Source organism: Notolepis coatsorum (assembly GCF_963971535.1).
Source record: "Notolepis coatsorum genome assembly, chromosome: 9".
NCBI classification, from domain to species: Eukaryota; Metazoa; Chordata; class Actinopteri; order Aulopiformes; family Paralepididae; genus Notolepis; species Notolepis coatsorum.
The window spans coordinates 115,519,198-115,541,625 of record NC_140173.1 but is presented as its reverse complement, the minus strand read 5'-3'; the positions used below and the strand labels follow the sequence as shown (position 1 = coordinate 115,541,625).

Genomic DNA, 22,428 nt, shown 5'->3' with positions numbered 1-22,428 from the left:
TTGCTTTTTGCTGAACTGTATAGACAACATTGGACAAAAATGTTGGTTCTCAATCTTCTTCATGTCAAGGACCCCCAAATTGACATGCAATAGGTCAAGGACCCTACAGTAGATGTAATTTAGTCCAGAATTCCATAACTGTCTATACAGTACAGTACAGACTTCCTGACGGACAGACCCCAGGTGGTGAGAGCAGGCAACTGCACCTCCTCATCCATCACTCTCAACATAGGGGCCCCCCAGGGCTGTGTTCTGAGTCCCCTCCTCTACTCCCTGTACACACATGACTGTGTGGCACAGCGGAACAACAATACAATCATCAAATTTGCTGACGACACAGTAGTGGTGGGCCTGATCTCTGCAAACGACGAGAGGGCCTACCTGGAAGAGGTCAAGGTCCTAGCGGGATGGTGTCAAGAGAACAGCATCTCCCTGAACGTCAGCAAAACAAAGGAGATGATTGTGGACTTTAGGTCGGGGGTCAGGGACTACAGCCCCCTCAGCATTGACGGGGCACCGGTTGAGAGAGTGAACAGTTTTAAGTACCTCGGAGTCCACATATCCGAGGACTTGACAGGGACCACACACATTGACAGTGTTGTGAAGAAGGCACGGCAACGCCTCTACTTCCTCAGGCGCCTAAGGAAGTTCCAAGTCAGTCAGAAGATCCTTAAGAACTTCTACTCATGTACAATAGAGAGCATCCTGACTGGCAATATCACCTCCTGGTTTGGAAATAGCACCGCACAAGACCGTAGCAGACTACAGAGAGTGGCCCGTTCAGCCGAACGCACAATTGGAGGGGGGCTTCCCACTCTCCAGAACATTTACAACAAGCGGTGCATGGGTAAGGCTAAGAGAATTATCAAAGACTCCAGCCACCCAAACAACTGCCTCTTTGAACTGCTGCGGTCAGGCAAGCGATACCGGAGTCTCATGGCAAGCACAGAAAGACTCAGAAGAAGCTTCTATCCCCAGGTCATCAGGATGCTCAACGAACAATAACACTATGTAACAACCATCAAATGCACTCACAGCACACACACCCACACGCACACACTCACTTTAAACATACAACTCACTGCAGCACCCACTTTACACACTTTAGAACACCTAAACACACTTTATATTTATTGGTAAAGAATTTGCACTACAACCCATACCTCATTACACCTTACTGTAAATTGTACCTAAATTGTACCTCATCCCATTTCTCCTTTGCACTATATAGTATATTGTATATTAGTATATTGTATAGTATATTGTATGGTAACTGAGTTACTTCTACTCTGCATTGAACATTGTACATATGTACATACTGAACACTTGTGTCTACGTACGTGACTTCTATTTTATACTGCTATACTTATTTTATTTTATACTTATCTATTTTTGTCTAGCACAGTCTCTGGAGCGTAACAGAAAGAAGCATTTTGTATAAAAGTATTCTGTACTTCTGTATGACAACTAATAAAGAAACTTGAGTAGGTTGGGAGATAATTCATTTAACTACCGTAATTTAGCTGTGGACCCCCTAGAACACCTCACGGATCCCTGTGGGGTCCCCAGACCCCACGTTGAGATTTTTCCATGACTCCATGACTGTATTATAGACAGATTTTCATCTGTGTTGGTGATTGATTTATTGTATGTTTTTTAATTTTTTGGTTTTGTAACTTCAAATGCCATGTACACTCTTGAGAATGAGGATCTCCCTCAATGACTCCTGAGTTTAAATAAAGTAAAAACACACACACACACACACAAACAGCAAGCCTCTGTGTCTACAGATGGTGTGGTTCGTCTGGTGGGGGCAGACAGTCCTTGGGAGGGCCGTCTGGAGGTTTACCACCAGGGAGACTGGGGCTCTGTGTGTGATGACAACTGGACAGAACTCAACGCCCAGGTGGTGTGTAGACAGCTGGGCTTCAGGTAGGTACTTATTCATACAAGGCTTTCTGTACCTAAAAGTCAGCTTCTTATAGTAATTCTCTACATGACATCTGGACAGAAATGCTTTTATGGTTTCAAGCTTATTTATGTTGCCATAATTTACAATATGAATTGACAGACAGACATATTGATTGATTGATTGCTTTATAGACAGTAGGGCTGTCCCCGACTAAGGATTTGGATGGTCGACTAGGATTGGCCAAAATTTGCCGTTAGTCGACTATTATACTAACTAAAGTATAATATTTTTAAACTTTTTTTTATTTTTTATTTTTTATCATTCCATTTGGGCTGTGGGGGGTGCTTAATGTCTGAAGGAGTCGACTGAAGGCTTCTTGTCCTCTGCAAAAGCATGCAATTGGTCCACTGATGGATACATCTTGATATTTGTCTAGTCTAGTGTGTTCATTAGATGGGTGAAATCCTCTTTCAGTGCCTCTGTGCCTGTTTTCGTAGGCAGTTAGCCTCTGGTATGCGTGCCATTAGCGTTAGCCACGCTTCTAGGCCTCTTTTCTTTTGGAAAGAATGATAAAAAATTATAATAATAATAATTAATATATATATATATATATATTTATTTTTTATTATATTCGACTAAGAGGTTGGCCAGTCGACTACGGCTCCTTTCGACCGATTAGTCGACTAATCGATTAATAGGGGTCAGCCCTAATAGACAGACAGACAGCTGATTAGTAATGTCATGTTTTATCAGCAGAGGCCGAGCGGAGGTGGCTCCAGATGGGCTGTTCGGGGAAGGTCTGGGCCTGGTCCTGCTGGACGAGGTGCAGTGTAAGGGCACAGAGAGCACCCTGCTGACCTGCAGCCATGCTGAGTGGGGGCGCCATGACTGTTCCCACAGTGAGGACGTAGGGGTGCGCTGTGAGAGGGGCGGCGATTCCAACAAAATACCCAGCCTGCCTCCTCCCACTGGTAGGTACATCCTACATTTGATATATGTAGTGTAAGTGTGTATATACAGTTTACTACACCTCCTAGCAAGGGTAGCTTGACAAAGGATGTATTTAGCTAGAAAAGGACTATGCAAAATACCTCTATACATAGCCAGTATATTAAAATACTAAATCCCTCTATACATACTGTGACAAGCCTGGTGGGGTTCAGACTCGCCACGGTTCAAATACAAACTAATTTGAATGTCCACATAAGAGCAATATCAATCAATACAAATATGTATTGAATAAGGGCAGAATTCAGTTCGATAGGCAAGAGAATGGTCGTAATACAGTCCGATGGTCAAAAACACAAAACAGGCTCTCGTACACAAAAAGAGATTGTTCAATACTCAGGGTAGTCGTCCGGTCCAGGGTCAGTACACAAGGGGGTTTCTCAGCCTGTCCAGGGTCCAGTACACAATTGTTACATTCAAGCCTAAAATATGGCTCGTGTAGGCCTTGAATGTAAAGTGGTGGACACAGGACAAGACAGGAGTTTATCAAAAATAACAATATTTATTTGAACAGCTATCTAAATGGACAAAAAGAGTGGGAGCTGGGTGTTCCAGACTCCAAAGTTCAATAACAAAACTAATGCACATAGGCAAAAGAGAACAAGCCAACAGTACAAGTGAAGCAGTGAGCAAAATGAGGTCTTCAGGTTAGGCCTCTGGAGAACCAGTGACGAGCGTCAGCTGCGAGAGAGAACGAGTTAGAACTGAGCTCTGTGTAGTGGGGACTCTGCAGCCTGCACTCTGCTCTGCTTTGTAGGGCATGGTGCCTCATCACCACACCTGTGATAATTACAAGAACGGCCATTTTAAACAAGCAAAATGACAACAGAAAGAAAACAGAAGAGTGTGTCAATTAAACCATCAATTAGTGACAGCACACTACAACCACAATGTGAATATGCACCACAGACAGTAAGTATCCCTCCACCATGTGAAAGTAATACGTAACACAATGAACACCTTCTCGCCTTCACCTCTCCTCTCACTACCTCTCACCTTACACAACTCAGAATATCTCAATCTCTCTCTCTATGTCACAACTCCAACCTCACCTCCACTCAACTTACTTCTGACTAACCTAGTGTCTTTGTAGTGTGTGTGTCTGGGGTGTGTGCATGTGAGATGGGTGTGAATGATGCACAGGTGTGTTCTACCTCAGCTACCTAATTGTTTCTACTCCTTCCGTGGCAATAATATCTCCTGTCCTTCACATATCCATGAGAGGGGGGGGGGGTGATATCTGCCACAATACATAGCCAATATATTAAAATACTAAATTCGTCTATACATATACAGTAGCCTAAAATAGTTCATTTCTCAGGAACTGAGAAATACAGATACATATTTTTACAAAATGTTTAGTTTGTAACAAAACGTTTATTACACTTGGGTTCTAAAGCTGTACCTACAGATGTATTTACTAGAGCGTGACAATATGGATATTCCTGTCTATGTGCACAGGTCCTCTGGTGCGTTTGGTAGCAGGAGAGAGCAGGAAGGAGGGGCGCGTGGAGGTGTTTATTAACGGCCAATGGGGGAGCGTTTGTGATGATGGCTGGAACGACATCAACGCAGCCGTGGTGTGCCGACAACTGGGATTCATGTAAATATATGATCAACTCTCCGATTGTTTTGCTCATATGTGACTCAGATCAGATGAGGGGGGTTGAGATCTGTGAACAGCACAAATCACATGGAATCTTTTCAATTCTGATTTGGGCCACATTCATTGTGGTCCTAAATCAGATACAGGTCTGATTTGTTTTAATCAGCTGGCCTCCATATTATTATACAAATTATTATAAACAATTCAATTAAAACATAAACTGTGACTTCGGTGTCCTCCATGTATACATCCATCATCATTATTGTTAATTTGCATATGTGGGTCAGTTCAGGAGCGTGACCAGTTCACACTGGAATCTGATATTGGCCAAAAAGAGAAAAAAAAGAAATAGCTAAACCAAAAAGTCGGATCTGAGGAATAAATCATAATTGAGCACTAAAGCTTGCAGTGTGAACGTAGCATCTCTCTCTCTCTTTTTCTCTCGTTCATCGTTGAGAGTATAGAGTATAGAGGGTTCCAGTTTAATTGTGTTTTTAACATAAACATTCTAAATAGGCCCCTTTGTATTTCCTGTTGCAATGTTTGTTAATACAGTTTCTGACCATTCTCCTACACGGAGTGTTGGTTTCACTTGCGTTCCACTGTCAAACATCTCTGCCCAAAGAGGAAGTAAACTAACTGGTGTTACTTATACTCTTATTATTTTACATATTGAATAAATAATATTATATTATTGTTCCCCCCCCCCCCCCCCCCCATATTTCTTAGTCTCTTTTATACATAAAAAGTTAAAACCAAAAATAAGTTGAAAAAAGTTTAATAATATAAGCTTTTTCACTGTGTCCATGGAAACAACAATGATGGTTTCCTTAGACAGAAAGGATTTACATTACATTTACTTCACTGATAACTACATCACTGCATAACTCATGTTCAGATAAGCTTAATTTTTGGTTATTTGTGATACTCTGTGTACACCCAATTCAAAGTTATAGCCGCATTTTCTTTCTTTCAAACTAATTTGTTTGCGGATGTCTGGATTTAGTAAAGGTTTTGGTTCTCTTTGGTAAAGCTGTTTAGCAAACTGTGACGTACAGGCATAGAGTGTGGTTGCTGACAGAAAATAAACAGGGACCAAAGCTGTTCCTCTAGCAATGGAATAACAGAATACTTCTGAAAGGGTCTATAGTCCATTTAGAATGTTAATTTCTTTGTTTTTGTTTTCAAGTTCAAACTGTTTATAGTGTAAAGACTTGTTCTTTATACAGCAGACATTCTGTGGTAATCCTCTCCCTCCGTTCCAAACATAGTGAACTAGACCTTGTCCTCTGTCACCCTAGTCAGACAGAGCATGGGCAGACCAGAGCAGAGCAATATGTTGAGAGATCTTCAGACTCTGGAGGTAAAGTGCTAATATTGTGCCACATAGACAAAAATGTATATCAGTAACTGCAGTCAAATATTCAGCCAAAATCCACCCCCCAGTGTTACCTCGTAAACTCAGGTATCATCGTTATATTTCATTGGCTATGCTGTCTGCTTCGCACTAAGGGAATACACTCAGCGCCTAATGCGCGTCAACTGAAAACTTCTCACATGCACCTTTCATCTGCCCGACCACACCCACCTCCGGCCAGCATATAGCCCAGGTGTGGTGATCAGCTCCCCCTTCCTCATTGTTCAACGAAACGTTTTGTGCTCACAGGCCTTCGGCAGTTGAAACGAAAATTTTGTTAATTAGTTAGGTGAGAGATGTAAGGATATTCCACCGACGTCCTTTTTTCAGGACTTCCCCGGCGCGTTCGGAAAAGGGAGTTCTTGGGACCGCTGCTCCTATGGAGTTTTCCTGGCAGACCGGCAGTTCTTCGTCGGAGGACTGCTGGTATGCTGTGGCGCGGTCGGTGGAAGGCTTTCGAGCCCTGGCGTGCTGCCTTCCGAATGTTTTTTACCCCCGCATGGAGGGTTAATTGCAGGCTCGACGTGGCGGAACGCGTCTCCAAGAGACGCGCGTCAGAGGGAATCCCCGACAAACAGGAGGGTTCCCTGGGTCCAGCCGTCGCCAGGTACGGGGTTAGCAGCACGCGACATAGCAGAAACAGTGTCTGTCTGACCGGGCATCTCTGCGTGTAAACATTGGCGGTTTGGACGTGTTTTGTGGAGAACCGTCCAGAAGAGCTGCGCCTTCATTCAAGGAAAAAGAGGCGCGTAACTAGCGGCAGGTGTACATCAACATGTGGTGTGTGTCCTTTCTCTTTCGAGTGAATAGACCCCCCTGTCATTTCCTGCTGTGTCTTCTTAGCCATTATATTCTACTGGCTTGGTGCTTGTGTCCGCGGATCGCACTTCTTAAGGAGTAGCGACGACCTGGGCTTTTTCCCCTCGTGTTCAGATTCAGATTCAGATTCCTTTATTAAGCCATTTGTGTAAAACACATTGGTAATTGTTGCAGCATTACAGTGTATGCATTTTTTCCTTTCTTTTTTCACAGTAAACGACAAACACCAACACAGACACAGGACAAAAAAACAGTGCAGTGGAGGATTAATCATTTAAATACATATATATATATATATAAAGTGTAGAGTGCAGAGTTCCAGTAAGGACTAGTGCAGTGCAGTCAGTGTCATTGTGCCAGTGTCACTTGGGGGCAGAGGGGGGGGGGGCCTGAGGCATTGATCAGCCTGGCGGCTGAGGGGAAGAAGCTCAGTCTGTGACGAGCTTTCACAGCCTTTGGGATCCTCAGCCTTCTCCCAGAGGGGAGCAGGGTGAAGAGGTGTTATGTTCACGTCAACGGGGAATTGTATGTTTAGACATTGTGTATTGTGAATGAGGTACACTGGGGGAAATAGGACTATGTCTTCCCCTGGTCTGCATCCCTCTACCAATTATGTGTATTGAGGCGTGCTGCATTGTACCCATTCTGCAATCTGTTCATACGATTTTCAATCGGTATTATGTTTCGCGCATTTCCCACTTGTGTTTTGTCATGAGGACGGGGAAATGTATGAGGGGCCGTTTAGGCCATATATAACGTCACTGTCATATATACATATTGAAATGTACTCGTATGTCCACACTCCCCACTCGTGTTATGTAATAGCACGACGACAGGGAATTATGGTTTTGGACATATATGTATATATATATATGTATATGGTATATTGTGAATGAGGTACACTGGGGTAAATAAGACTATAATGACTTTTCCTTGGTCTGCATCCCCCTAACAGTTGTGTGTATTGAGGCGTGCTGCGTTGTACCCATTCTGCAATCTGTCGATACAATTGTTGTCCCCCGGAAGACCGGGACTACAGGTTCGCCCTTCGGGGGAACCGTGGACGGGCCACGACACGAAGGAGGTAAATATAAGGAGGTAACGGGTGTTTTTCCCTGTTGCCCAAAACGTATTGTTTTGTTGTTGGGTGCGACTGTGGTAGTGGGACGCTGGAAAGCGTTCCCCCCTCTCGCCCACGTTGTACATAATTCCTCTATTCTTTGCACTGTATATACATTTGTGTTTGTTGTTGTTTACGTTGTTTTTTTGTAATAAAAAAGCATGAGTGAAACCGGCAGGTTCTGTTCAACAAACGTGCAACTATTCCTCCGTTACCATGTCTGATGTGATACCAGACGATGCCACGATTTCCTTTTCTCAGGTATGACGTTTTAGTCATGTCCCCATGAGAAAATGCCTGATATGATGCTAGACGGCTTAACGCCATTTTCCCTCGCCTGTGGGGAGGCACAATGGTAGCAGGTCTTGCGTTTTTTGTCATCGACGAGTCCTTTTTCAGAGTAAAAATTACTGTCTGATGTGTGGGTTTTGGTCAAGTGCCCCGCCCTTCTATTGTTATTGTAATATGATTTGACCCTGCTGCCTCCTGGCGTTTAGCCCGGAGGACTGCGAGCGGTGCTGAGGTTCTATTTCTTTTTATTTGAAGACTTGGAACTGGTGTTACACTCGGCTGGGCCATTGAACTTAATCGTGTGTGTTGGATATGACGTTTTAGTCCTATCCCCCATGAGAATATACCTGGTATAATTTCTGACTGTGTCTGATACTAGATTGTCAGTGACCCTACAGTCTGTGTTATTTATAACAACGTTGAAGCCGCTGTATCCGGTGGTGCTCAGCCCGGAGACAGGCGGGCGGTGCCTGGTCCCATTTTTTCAAATTGAGACCAGCGTTGTACCTGAAGGGGGTCCTTTACAATCTATTCATATGGGTATATGACGTTTCGGTCTTCTCCCTTGGGAGAAGGCCTGATGTGAGGGGCCGTACTATATTTATTCATTAAATATCTTACATCCAGCTCCTCTGGTCAACCATGAGCGTGGGCAACATGCTGCGTTGCTGCTCCCGCTGGGAGGAGGTAGGTGGTGACATATTGTATGTCTCTCGACTCGGCAGGGTTTTTAGCCGCCTGAGTCTGTTCGTGCATATTGTGATATGATACTGGCTGGCCTGCCGCCATGTTGGCGCCTGGGCTGTTTTTTGCATATCTGTATTTGCATAAAGAAGGAGGGGATTCCGGGGCGGCTACGTGGCGTAGTGGGCAAGGCGCTCGCCACGAATGACGGAGACGCTGGGCTTGCCTGTTCGAGCCCAGCGCTCCACATTGCTTTCAGTTTAGCTGGTCGGTTGGTGCGCCTGCGCAGTAGAATCAGGAAGTGTCGGGGGCAGCGTGAGCCTCCCACGCATTACTCCTCGCCACTGAGAGATCGAGCTGCGCAGGTGAAAAGATGCGACTGCTGTTACCTCAAGTACCGGAGGGGACTTGTGCTATGTATGACTTAGTCCACATTGCAGCCGGCTTGTGGGAGGCAAGAAACAGCGTTCGTGACGGGGGAGGGTTGAATTGGATGATACGAAATTGGGATGGGAGAAAATATAGAAAATGGGAGAAAAAGTGGATAAAAAAAAAGAAGGAGGGGATTCCCCGCTATCCGTCGGCGGATATGTGGGGACCCTCGCTGGCTCTGGCATTAGCGACCAGGGGAGTTGCGTGCGCACTTCCCCGGTTCGAGTTTCTTATTCAAGGCTCTTTTCGTCTCGCGCTGGTCTGGCTCTGCTGTGATAAAGCAGGTGCCACAGCCACGACGACCAGACAAAATCGGTTTCATTCTGAATTTTGTTGGCAAAATAGGTTGATTTTCCGGTCCCAGCAATGGGAACTAGTTTTAGGGTCTGCCCCCGTTTCTGTGAAACGGGAGGGGGGCGGTTCAGACCCATGCCACACGTGTCTCCCGATCGGTTGATTTTAGGAGGAGGCATGGTGAAGGTTCCCATCCTCGGTATGGGCTGTTAGACAGCCCCCCCTACTGCTGCAAAGGGGGACACAGAGTGGCCCTACTTGTCATTTGAATATGGGGTGGAAGAACGCACAGTGGTACTGTGCTGTGTTTTTTCCCCCGACTCATATATGAGTAGATGACGAGTGGAGTTTTTATCTCGGCCACTGGGTTAAGTCACATCTCACATGGCGGACTTCACTGACTCCCCCTTACGTGGGGTGCCGGGCCAATACGGTGGGGAGGTAGTGGGCCTATTCTGCCTAACGTATTGGTAATTAGAGGTCAGTGCTTCCGGCTTTCGGGTGTTTTTCAACACTGCCGTTAGGAACCGGGCACGCCCCCGGATCTGTCGGAACAGCATAGAAACGGCGTTTTCTATGTGTACAGATGGGAAGGAGGGTTTTTTATGTAGGTGTCCCTCGTTCGTCTCGCGCTGTTTCTGGCTCTGCTGTGATAAAGCAGGTGCCACAGCCATGACGACCAGACAAAATCGGTTTCATTCTGAATTTTGTTGGCAAAATAGGTCAATTTTCCGGTCCCAGCAATGGGAACTAATTTTAGGGTCTGCGAAACGGGAGGGGGGAGGTTCAGACCCATGCCACACGTGTCCGGGCACGCCCCCGTATCTGTCGGAGCAGCATAGAAACGGCGTTTTCTATGTGTACAGATGGGAAGGAGGGTTTTTTTATGTAGGTTTCTCTCGTCCGGGCTGACAGACTAAGGTATTGGTTAGCCTGTAGGTCCCTGTAACCCCTGGGGGGCTCGGTGAGAGGGCTTGTCTGGTTAGACGCAGCCAGAGACCCCCAAGAGAGGGTGACAGGGGGGGGGGGGGGTCAGTGGAATGCTGCTCTCGGGCGGTCAGTAGGGCGCTGTCGTAAATCCGGGTGAGGTCCTTTGGTCCTCATCGGTACCTTCGCGGGGGTTATGTCTCGCGGCCATGGCCGGGGGCCCCGCCTCTGTAAAGGAGAAGTGTGGCTCTTGGAGCTGGAACCCCTTCTGCATCCCGCTGCCAGGCGGCTGGCGGGGTGCATGGTGAGGTAGACTGCGGTTTTTCGCATGATCTACTCACCTTGTGCGTTTTGGGGTAACTGCGCCCCACTGCGCATGATTGGCATCCTTCCCTCCGCTCCTCGTTAGGAGGCGCGAGGGGGCCGGACCCCACCCATGTTTTTCTGATGGTCGTGAAGGGGACCTCAGGGGGTGCATTTGTCGGGGCTACGCGCCCTGCTTCGCCCGTTGTCCCATAGTGCGAAGCAGACAGCGTAGCCAATGAAATATAACGAAGGTTATCCTATAACCCTAGTTATATGATTGACGTAGCTGGCTGCTTTTAACGCAGCCCTGAGGACCCTTGGCTGTGTTTCGTTGAAGTTCAGACTCGGAAGGGGGAGCTGATCACCACACCTGGGCTATATGCTGGCCGGAGGTGGGCGTGGTCTGGCAGATGAAAGGTGCATGTGAGAAGTTTTCAGTTGACGCGCATTAAGCGCTGAGTGTATTCCCTTAGTGCGAAGCAGACAGCTACTACTAGGGTTATAGGATAATAACCTTCGTTATTTCCTCCTAATTGCGACTTCCAATGCTGGTAACTCTGAGAATACAGTAAGTAAGCTGTTTCTGAGGAGCACTTGAAGAAACCAGGTATATTGCTGTATAGTCGAGGGTGCTGGCAATAGAAGCTGGAATTAAGAAGAAAGAATCTGTATTGTCTGTGAGGGACGATTGCTTTACAGGTTTGTATAAAATAAGAAGCAACTAAAGCAAAGATTTTACCCATAACTCATAAAACGAATTTCCTCCCAATATTTCCTGCTTTTTGTGTAAAATGTTTTCCTGATTACCTCTCTGATAACGCTGCCTCCCCATGTCTCTGGGTCTCAGTGGGGTGTCCAAAGCTCGCTCCATGGCCTATTTCGGCGAGGGCCAGGGACCGATCCACCTCGACAACGTCCGATGCTCCAGGACCGAGTTGTCGCTGTCTGAGTGTCCGTCGGAGGGGCAGGACGCCCACGACTGTCGCCATAGCGAAGATGCAGGGGTCATCTGTGACTACTCTCCAGAACCCGTGAGGGACGTCGCCATAGTAGCGCAGACCTGCGGCCTGAGGCCCAACACGCAGCGCAGACGCAGGAGGATCATAGGAGGAGACAAGTCCCTCAGGTTGGTAGACTCACACTATGTAGAGATGGTGATGGATGGTACAGGGTTTACATGTAATGTAGATATACAGTACATATTCACATACGTGCACCCACTACTAAGCCATTCATAAGATAAGATAAGATAAGATGATCCTTTATTAATCCCTTTGGGGAAATTCAGAAATTCATAATAGTGATTCTACTTTATTGGCAGTACTTTAAAGCCAGGTATTTCAGTTGGTTATTTGCAGAGGGGCAAACAAAACCCACCTCTTTTTAGTAGTGTTAATGTAGATAAAGCCTGGGGTCTTTTTAAATCCTTATTTCTAGCAGCAGTGGACGAAAGTGCACCAGAAAAAACCATCAGAGTCAAAGTCAGATCAGACATGCAGTTTGTGGTATGGTCTTATTAGATCTGCAAAAAGCATTCGACACAGTGAACCACGATATACTTATATTTAAACTGAAGGCTATGGGTTTTAAAAGTGCTACGTTAAGGTGGGTAGAATCATACTTGGGGGGTAGGAAGCAAGTGGTAGAAGTGAATGGCACTATAGCCAGATTCAGATTCAGATTCCTTTATTAAGCCATTTGTGTAGTGCTGTCAATCGATTAAAATATTTAACTCGATTAATCGCATGATTGTCCATAGTTAACTCGCGATTAGTCGCAAATTAATCGCATCTTTTTTTCTTTTCTTTTTTACCTTAAACAGATCTTTTTCAAGTTCCAAGTTTTAATACTCTTATCAACATGCGAGTCAACAAATGCTTGCTTTATGCAGCCATTTAACACAAAAGGATGACCCTCATGCATTGCAAATTTGCATCAAATTCAAAACAGAGTGATGCACAAAATAACTTAAAAGAAAATAATTATTTAAAACAATGAATAAAGTGTGCATGAAATAATAGGGGAAAGAAAACGTTAGGAACTTGTTCAAATTCACCCACACAAGGGCTGATTAATCACACACCCCCCTCTCTCTCTCTCACACACACACTCTCCTAGCTCTCTTTCTCTCTTGCCCCTTCCTCATCTCTCTCACCCCCCTCTCTCTCTATATCTCACACACACACACACACACTTCAGAAACAAACATAGTATCAATGAGAGCATCAATAATACACCTGAGTGAAGTCTAGTAAAAAAATAAAAGTAAGAAAAAAATAAAAAGATTTATAGTTAATCGTTAATACCGCGTTAACTTTGACAGCCTTAAAACACATTGGTAATTGTTGCGGCATTACAGTGTATGCATTTTTCATTTCTTTTTTCACAGTAACAACAACACCAACACAGACACAGGACAAAAAACAGTGCAGTGGAGGATTAATAATTTAAATACATAATTATTATTATTAAATACAATATATATATAAAGTGTAAAGTGCAGAGTTCCAGTAAAGACCAGTGCAGTGTCATTGTGCCAGTGTCACTTGGGGGCGGAGGGGGGGGGGGGGGGGGGGGGGGTGGACCTGAGGCATTGATCAGCCTGGCGGCTGAGGGGAAGAAGCTCAGTCTGTGACGAGCGTTCACGGCCTTTGGGATCCTCAGCCTTCTCCCAGAGGGGAGCAGGGTGAAGAGGCTGTGGGAGGGGTCGGCCATGATCTTCCTCGCCCTCTTCAGCGCCCTGGAGTCGTGCAGGGACCTGAGGGAGGGTAGGGGACAGCCGATCACCCTCTCCGTGGAGCGAATCACCCGCTGCAGCTTGGCGAGATCTTTTGCCACTGCAGCGGGGAACCAGGAGATGATGGAGTGGGTGAGGATGGACTCAATGATGGCCGTGTAAAATTGGGCCATCATGGTCCTCGGCAGTTTGTATTTATTCAACTGCCGGAGGAAGAACATCCTCCCCTGGGCCTTTTTGAGCAGGCCCGTGATGTTAAGCTCCCATTTCAAGTCCCGGGAGATGGTCATGCCAAGGAATCGGCATGACTCCACGGAGGCCACCTGGGTGCCTCCCAGTATGATGGGAGGGGACAGGGCTGCTTTCCTCCTGAAGTCCACTACCATCTCCACTGTCTTTTGAGCATTGAGCTCCAGGTTATTGCAGTTGCACCAGCTCTGCAGCCTCTCGATCTTCCTCCTGTAGGCCGACTCGTCCCCCTGGAGATGAGACCCACCAGGGTGGTGTCGTCAGCGAATTTCAGGAGTTTGACCGAGGGGTGGAGAGAGGCACAGCTGTTGGTGTACAGGGAGAACAGTAGTGGGGACAGGACGCAGCCCTGCGGGGAACCGGTGCTGGTGGACCTAGAGCTGGAAATGCTCTTCCCCAGCTTCACCCGCTGAGACCTGTTGGACAGGAAGTCCTCTTCACTCCAGCCAACGTGTGGGGGGCCGCAAGGGAGTATTCTGGGTCCACTCTTATTTCTTGTACTACAGGGGTGGCCAACCCGCGGCTCGCGAGCCGCATGCGGCTCTTTGCCCGTCAATGTGCGGCTCTTCCATCCATAAAAAAAAATAAAAAAAAATAATTTTTTTTTTTACTTTTTTTTTTTTTTACTTTTTTTTTTTTTATGTCACTCATTCCATAAGGACATAGAATAAACATTTACAATTTTTTTTTAAATGGTCCATTTGCATGTTCTTGGTATCTGAATCTAGGGACATATATGGATCAGTGTCAGAAATAGTGTGTCTGTTACTAGGCTTGAGTAAATTGTAATGAACCAAAGGAGAATATCAATTCTATTTAAATAACACCATGCTAAAATTGACCAGACCTGAAAAATCTAAGCAAATGAATAAAGGGAAGATGATTAAACAGAAGGTTTTGTAGATACAGTACTGAATTCTGCCATCTTTTTTATAATGTAAATTTCTCCACCATTTTTCATCATATTGCAACACCGTTTTTTGCAAGACGTTCACAGAAAGGTAGAGAAACTAACTGCGTTCTGTTTTATGGCAATAACGTTCAGGTTTGTGGGAGATAATCCCAAAAAATAAGAGAAATTAAAAAGTAAATCCAGAAGTCAGATGATTGACAGGGGCTGGTGTGAGCTGGGTAGGGTAGTTTTTCGAAATTTGAAAGCCCTGAGTCTCTTCCTTCAAAAGACTACACTCACTTTTGGCTGTGCCACTTCCTCCTGTCAATATGCGCCGGTTTCCGACTCAATGCCCTGAGATTTCTATAATCTTATATTTCACTAATAACAGTTAAAATAATTGGTAAACAAACATAATGCTGAAAATATACACTTTTACTGTATATCTCGGGCTTAAGAGGTTAACCCTGTGAGGCCCAAATTAAAAAGAAATTAGCAACTTCAGAGGCCAGAGGGTGGGACATATAAACACATTTACTATCAAATAGCATTGTGAGGCTGAACAACAGGACCAATTGACTATACATTAGGGGTGGGACGATACATCGATCCAGATCGATATATCGATCTATTATCAATTATCAAATAGGATCGATGCAACGTAAAAAGATCGATTCATATTGCGATACTCTTATTTTGAAAATCCCCTGGTGAGCATATCCGCCCGGCCGCAACAACAGTAGCTCAGTAGCAGCGTGTGTTAACGTTAGACAGCATTGCTTCAGAGTCCGCCTATTTTGCGACCCGAAATAAGTGCCTGTTGTTTTTTCCCCCACAACGGGTCAAATGCATCTAACATGCTTTGCATCCTCGCCATTCCTTTATGCACACGTCACGTTAAATACCGAAATTAATGTTGCGTTAGCGTAAACTAACTAAGCTAAGCTGATCAGAGCCATATAGAGAGAACAGCAGAGGTCCATTAGGGACTGGGGAAGGGAGTGGGGGCATTCTCCCTGTGTGTGTGCGTTTGGAAAGAGGGGTTTTAGGTTGCGTGTTGTGAGTTCCAAACATTTTTACTTAAAGCTCAATTTATCAAAACGTGGCACTTTACAGTGAACAGGAGGTCTATTTGTATTAAAAACAATACATAGTTTTTCATTTAAATGTCTGGAAGAGCTCAAAAATAAAAATGTCAAATGATATTTCCATTGCCTTTTTTGAGTTGATCTAAATGTTATTGAACATTTTTATTGAATGGGCATATAATATCGTCTCATATCGATCGAAGGCACCTGAATCTAATCGAATCGTATCGTGGCAGACTTTGTGATATCGGCAAATATCGTATCGTTGTCCAAATAATCGATATCGTATCGTATCGTGATGAAACTGGTGATTCCCACCCCTACTATACATGTGCTTAAAGGGGAACTATCTTATAAATGGCTTTTTTCAGTGTTTACCATTGTTTCTTAGCTATGTGGACTTATATTAATAGGATATATGTCTCTAATTCTCATATTGGCGAATTCTTCCAATTCTCCTCTCACAATATTCACCCTCACTGAACTGAGTCATCTGAAAATGTGCATATCTGTGATGTCAGAGATTTCTCAGCTGCATAATAATGTGGCAGTTGATGTGGCAGTTGGCACCAGGCCACACAGTGGTTGGAGCCCAGCCTCAAAACGGCTTAAGATCTTGAGGTAGAAAAATGCGGTTTTTAGTACTTGATTAGAAATACAAAACAATGCATTTTTTTGGAAAAAAACCTAGGTGTTCCATAGACTCACAGGAATTGTGTAAAAGTGCCCAAATAGTGAAAGAAATAGTAAAATAGTTCCCCTTTAACATTTTTTAAATAAACATAATTTTTTTAAATGGCTAAAAGTGATTTTGTAATTTTGCAACCGTGGGTCTCACAGGGTACTTTTAACCCTGTGAGGCCCAAATAAAAAAGACATTAGCAACTTCAGAGGCCAGAGGGTGAGACCTATAAACACATGAAGGGTGCCGTGACTGAAAAAAAAGTTGAGAAACGCTGGTATATGGTGTGGCTCTTTGTGGTACCACAGTCATTTTTTTGTGGCTCTTAGTCTCTGACTGGTTGGCCACCCCTGTTGTACTATATGTAAATGACATGAAGTCAGCTTGTGACTGTAATCTATATGATTTTGCGGATGATGCTGCTCTCCTGGTCTCCCATCAGGATAAAGGGGAGGTAGAAAGAGCACTCAGCCGTGAGCTACTGAAGATCAGGCTGGTTGACAACAGGCTGTCTCTTCACCTAGGGAAGACTGAAGCTATCCTCTTTGGCTCCGCCATTAGACAGTGGAGGTCTCCTGGGTTCAGGATAGTGGTGGCCACTGGTGGGAGACATAGAGGTCTCAGCCAGAGAGGAGGTCACCTACTTGGGCTGTGTTCTGGACAACACCCTATCAGGAGAGAGCATGGCACAAAGGGTAGCCACTAAGGTCAACCAGAGAGTAAAATTCCTCACTAGGATTTCAACCTATGTAAACAGGTCAGTAATGGAAATCCTAGTGGGTGCCCTGGTTCAATGCCAATTTGATTATGCATGTTCCTCCTGGTACACCAGCATCAAAGTGTCACTGAAGAATAGGCTGCAGACCGCACAAAATAAATTAGTTAGACTCATTTTACAGTTACATCCCAGGACTCACCTACAACAGTCTCATTTCGACAGCCTCAAGTGGCTCAGAGTAGATGAGAGAGTAACTCAAATCAAACTCAGCATGGTCCACAGAATAGTCAATAATGTTGTTCCAAACTACCTCAGAAATTATTTCACCAAGGTCAGTGACTTACATGGTCACGGCACTAGAGGGAGCCCTACAGATCTAGTCCCAGTCAAATGTAAACGTTGCATTGGGCAAAACTCATTCCTGTACTCGGTAGCAGTAGCGTGGAATAGGCTATCAGCAGACATACAATTAATAAGTCCCTATTCCTCTTTTAAAGGCAAAGGGAAGAGCTGGATCAGGAGAAGCAGAACATGGGTTTAATTATATTTTATTTATCTGAGTTGTTTTTATTTATTTATGGATATGGTTTTTAATAGGTTTTTATGGGTATATTTTTTATTTGTATTAATTGTTTTTTATTGTATCTGATTATCTTTTACTGTATTTTATCTCCCTATGTTTTCCTCCCCCCCTGCGTGGTGGGCACACCCTCACTTTACCCACAGGCTCTAACAAGTGCATGTTGTATCATGCACTCATACTCTATACTCACCAGTACATTTTACTCACAGAAATATGAAGGACCGCAATGGAAATAAGCTGTACGCTTTATTGTGTTTTTATCCTTTTCATAATGGTGAGCCTTATATGTATACTTGTATATATGTTTCATTATCAATAAAGATCTCTATCTATCTATCTATCTATCTATCTATCTATCTATCTATCTATCTATCTATCTATCTATCTATCTATCTATCTATCTATCTATCTATCTATCTATCTATCTATCTATCTATCTATCTATCTATCTATCTATCTATCTATCTATCTATCTATCTATCTATCTATCTATCTATCTATCTATCTATCTATCTATCTATCTATCTATCTATCTATCTATCTATCTATCTATCTATCTATCTATCTATCTATCTATCTATCTATCTATCTATCTATCTATCTATCTATCTATCTATCTATCTATCTATCTATCTATCTATCTATCTATCTATCTATCTATCTATCTATCTATCTATCTATCTATCTATCTATCTATCTATCTATCTATCTATCTATCTATCTATCTATCTATCTATCTATCTATCTATCTATCTATCTATCTCTCAGCCTAGTCTAATGAAGCAGAAATGACAAAAATGTAAAAGGGTCTGCACAGAAAATGTATTATCAGCATTGTGTGATGCGTAGCTCTTCTTCAGACACATATTAATTTCAGCTCTACCTAAGACATTTATGATGAAGCAGAAATGCCATAGAAGTGATCTCAACACTTTTGTTCATTCTGGGCCAGGGGTGACTGGCCATGGCAGGTATCACTGTGGCTGAGATCTCAGTCTAAAGGGAACCATCCTCTGTGTGGAGCGACACTCATCAACTCCTGCTGGGTGCTTACTGCTGCGCACTGCTTCAAAAGGTGGGGAACAGCAACATCTAGTGGTCATTACATGCACAATGAGTGGACAATGTATTGGGACAATATATATATTTACTTATACACAATATATTAGATATATATATATATATACAGTATATAATTTTTTGTATATGCCATTTTTGTATATATAGTACTTACACTTCTGGCAATACATTGTATTGTATTCTGTATTGCAATACAGAAATATAGAGCTGCATATTGAAGTTCTTTCTTTACTTTCATGGTATGCCACAGTGCCCTCCTGTGGTAATTTTGCATCCCTCCTTGCAAGCATTTTAATTGGATAATGAAGAAAATGGTGTCATTAGAATCAACCCATTGATTTGATATTCATGTATATTTCATTTGATATCTATATAAATATGTATCTATATCATATATCTGCTTATATGTATATATACCACTGTATATATTAATACTGTACATACATTATCTTTTTCATCTTTACTCCGTAGCTTTTTAATATTTATTCAGTAGCTTTTTCATATATACTCCACATGTTATGCATGTATGTACCCTACAATGCACAACTCTGGTTAGATGCGAACAAGTACTCTATACTTGTACTTGTGCAATGACAATACAATGAATCTAATCTAATCTAATTTATACAATAAAAGGTAAATGTAATGACATGGTTATAGTTGCACAGGTGATTTATTGCGTCACCATGTTATTATCAGCTAGGTGATCCCATGACATTGATTCAAAGTTTCCACACATCTTCATTTCTTCCCTTTATATTTTCCTGTTATGTCCTCCTTTCACTTCTCCCTCTCTCTCACTCTTTCTCTCTCTGCTAAAGGTTTGGTAGGGACTCATCTCACTCTTTGTCTCTCTCTCTCTCTCTCTCTCTCTCTCTCTCTCTCTCTCTCCACTAAAGGTTTGGCAGGGCCCTCTCTCACTCTTTATCTCTCTCTCTCTCTTCTCTTTTTTTGATCCACTTTTTCTCCCATTTTCTATTTTTCTCCCATCCCAATTTCGTATCATCCAATTCAACCCTCCCCTGTCTCGAACGCTGTTTCTTGCCTCCCACAAGCCGGCTGCAATGTGGACTAAGTCATACATAGCACGAGTCCCCTCCGATACTCGAGGTAACAGCAGTCGCATCTTTTCACCTGTGCGGCGCGATCTTTCAGCGTCAGGGGTCTGCGCTTTGGAAGGGCGCCGCCCCCATCGCTTCCTGATTCTACTGTGCACTGCACCACGTAGCCGCCCTCTCTCTCTCTTCTCTAAAAGATTAGCAGTGTCCTCTCTCACTCTTTCTCTCTCTCTCTCCACTAAAGGTTTGGTAGGGACCCGTCTCGCTACTTGCTGCGGCTGGGTGACTATCACACAGAGGAACGGGACGACTTTGAACGCAGCCTGTCTCCCGAGCGCATCGTCATCCACAAGAAGTACCACACACAAGGCAGGGAGTACGACATCGCCATGCTCAGGCTCAAGGGCACAGAGGGAAACTGTGTGGCATTCAACCCTCACACCAACGCGGCCTGCCTACCTGCAGCAAGCAACAAGTTGGGCAAGCGACCTGCAGCATGTGTCATTACTGGCTGGGGCATCACAGGTACTGGGCTGAGTGCTCTTCACAACCAGCTGGTGATTTAAGGGGCAGTGGGGTTGAGAGGATAAGGCGATCCCTTTGATAATGCAAAATTGTGAAATGGTTCCCCGTAATTATATTCTAGGTCAAAATACTTGACCTTTCCACCATCTCCCTGCACCACACCTACATTCATGGGATCATTATGAACCGTATAACTCCTAATAACAGCTTTGGTGTCTAAGGATAGATGCACACTACTAAGAATAAATAAATAAAATGGATCCTAGCTATTTCCCTGTACAACTGTACATCTCCTGTGTGTCCAGCTCCAGTCTCATCATGTATTTCCTGCCTTGTGATTTCAGATTCAGAGTATTCCCGTACCCTCCTCCAAGCCTGGGTCCCCCTGCTACCTTCCTGGAGGTGTAAGAAGCGATACGGCGAACGCTTCACCAGCCGCATGCTGTGCGCCGGCAGCCTGACTGAGAGCCGGCGAGTGGACAGTTGCCAGGGTGACAGCGGCGGGCCGCTGGTGTGTCAAGGGGAGGGGGGCCGCTGGGTACTGACAGGGGTCATCTCTTGGGGTCATGGCTGCGGTGACCCGTCCTCCCCGGGGGTATACACACGGGTCAGCAGGTTCCGGCGCTGGATTGACCAGGTCCTCAACAAATCGTACAAGAACTAATGATGATGTCATTGGATAAACAACAGTGTTATTAAGGGACACAGGGACAAAGGGGGGTGGGGGTAATTGGGGGTGGAGCAGGGGGCAGTAGCCTACTGTTGTGCCACCCTGTGGTGCTTTCTCTCCTCGTGGTCTTATCCAAATTGCACATTCAACTGAGCGCTTTAGCTGTTAATTTCTTTGCCCTCCTCGCTTGGAGAAGCCTGTAAACGGCGTCATACTGTACATTCTCTGTGGTTTGAGTGCATGCACCGATGTTCCAAAATATCAGAGTCTAGTGAAGAGAACGCAGATGGGAGTGACATTGCACTGGAATGCATGCCATACAATCACACCAGGTCACCTGTAAATGATACAGTAGTGTTGCACGAGAGGTTCCTGTGATCAGCAGGCTGGGGGAAAGACTGGCGTTAATGAGAGAAATGAGGTCACGCCTTGGAGAGTGAAGTGGAGGCGTCTATAGGTACTGTATTGTATTTGTACAGTACAGATTTACTGTAGCTTTACTTATAATGTTGCTTCATGAACATTCCAAGTGTGCATGCATCGCAAGCCTTTTACCAGCTTGTCTCACTCTGAACCAAAACCACAAGTCAAACTGTTACTGGTGTAAAGCTAACTGTCTGACTGGCACGATGACGGTTAGGATCTAAGAAGAGGAAATGTTAAGTGTAATGACTAAGATTACTAAGATCCAATGACACAGGTGAGATAGACTATTGGGAGGCTTTGCACGGCATGTTTGTGTAGTTCTCTTTCTTCCAACAGGCATGGCTGCTTGTAACCAAAGAAGATGCCCTGTTTTACCTACTCTACTAGCGGCGGAGTAAAACAGGGACATAATGCAAGCCACAATTGTGGAGGGGGAGGTCATTTGGGGGGAAATTGGTGCTCACCTGCAACTCTGTCAGTTTCTTGGCCAGTATATGAGGTTGGATTGGATTGAAAGCACTCCCAAAATCAACAAATACAAAATGTGCCAGAGTTCTGGGCAGCTCCAGGTGTTGATAGATGTCAACAGACTTCTGTGTGGGTGGTAAGCAAGCTGGTTGTCATTTAAGCATTACATCACGCGCAGGAGTGTGTTATGAGAATTAGAGCATGCCTAGGGGTGGTCGTTAGACCCCCCCCCCCCCCCCCTAGGCATGCTCTAATTCTCATAACACACGACTACAAGTGGTGTAATGTCTTTTATACAATTTCCGAATTCATCCAACCTTATTGCTATACAATAAACACACATTAATTGAAGATTTATTCACAAAACCATCCGCAGAAAAAGTAGGTCCAAAAAAAAGAAGAGAAGTTGCCTCCGTGTGTAGAAGCAGCTCGGAGG

The 22,428-nt window shown here is 44.4% G+C and overlaps 1 protein-coding gene across 2 annotated transcripts in view; it reads left to right on the top strand.

Moving 5' to 3' along the window:
* Positions 1 to 21,134, top strand: part of LOC311234170 (neurotrypsin) — a 97,708-nt gene extending 76,574 nt beyond the window's left edge. Inside the window, exons 8-14 of one of the 2 annotated variants that reach the window (XM_084321285.1) lie at positions 1,791 to 1,932; positions 2,669 to 2,883; positions 4,382 to 4,523; positions 11,664 to 11,942; positions 18,718 to 18,840; positions 20,148 to 20,428; positions 20,773 to 21,134. In XM_084321285.1, coding sequence (XP_084177411.1) covers positions 1,791 to 1,932; positions 2,669 to 2,883; positions 4,382 to 4,523; positions 11,664 to 11,942; positions 18,718 to 18,840; positions 20,148 to 20,428; positions 20,773 to 21,092 — 1,502 coding nt within the window. In that variant the 3' untranslated portion in view covers positions 21,093 to 21,134. Of the gene's footprint in view, positions 1 to 1,790; positions 1,933 to 2,665; positions 2,884 to 4,381; positions 4,524 to 11,663; positions 11,943 to 18,717; positions 18,841 to 20,147; positions 20,429 to 20,772 lie in introns of both variants that reach the window. The other variant, XM_084321284.1, reaches the window with a different exon arrangement.
* The last annotated feature ends 1,294 nt before the right edge of the window (positions 21,135 to 22,428 follow it).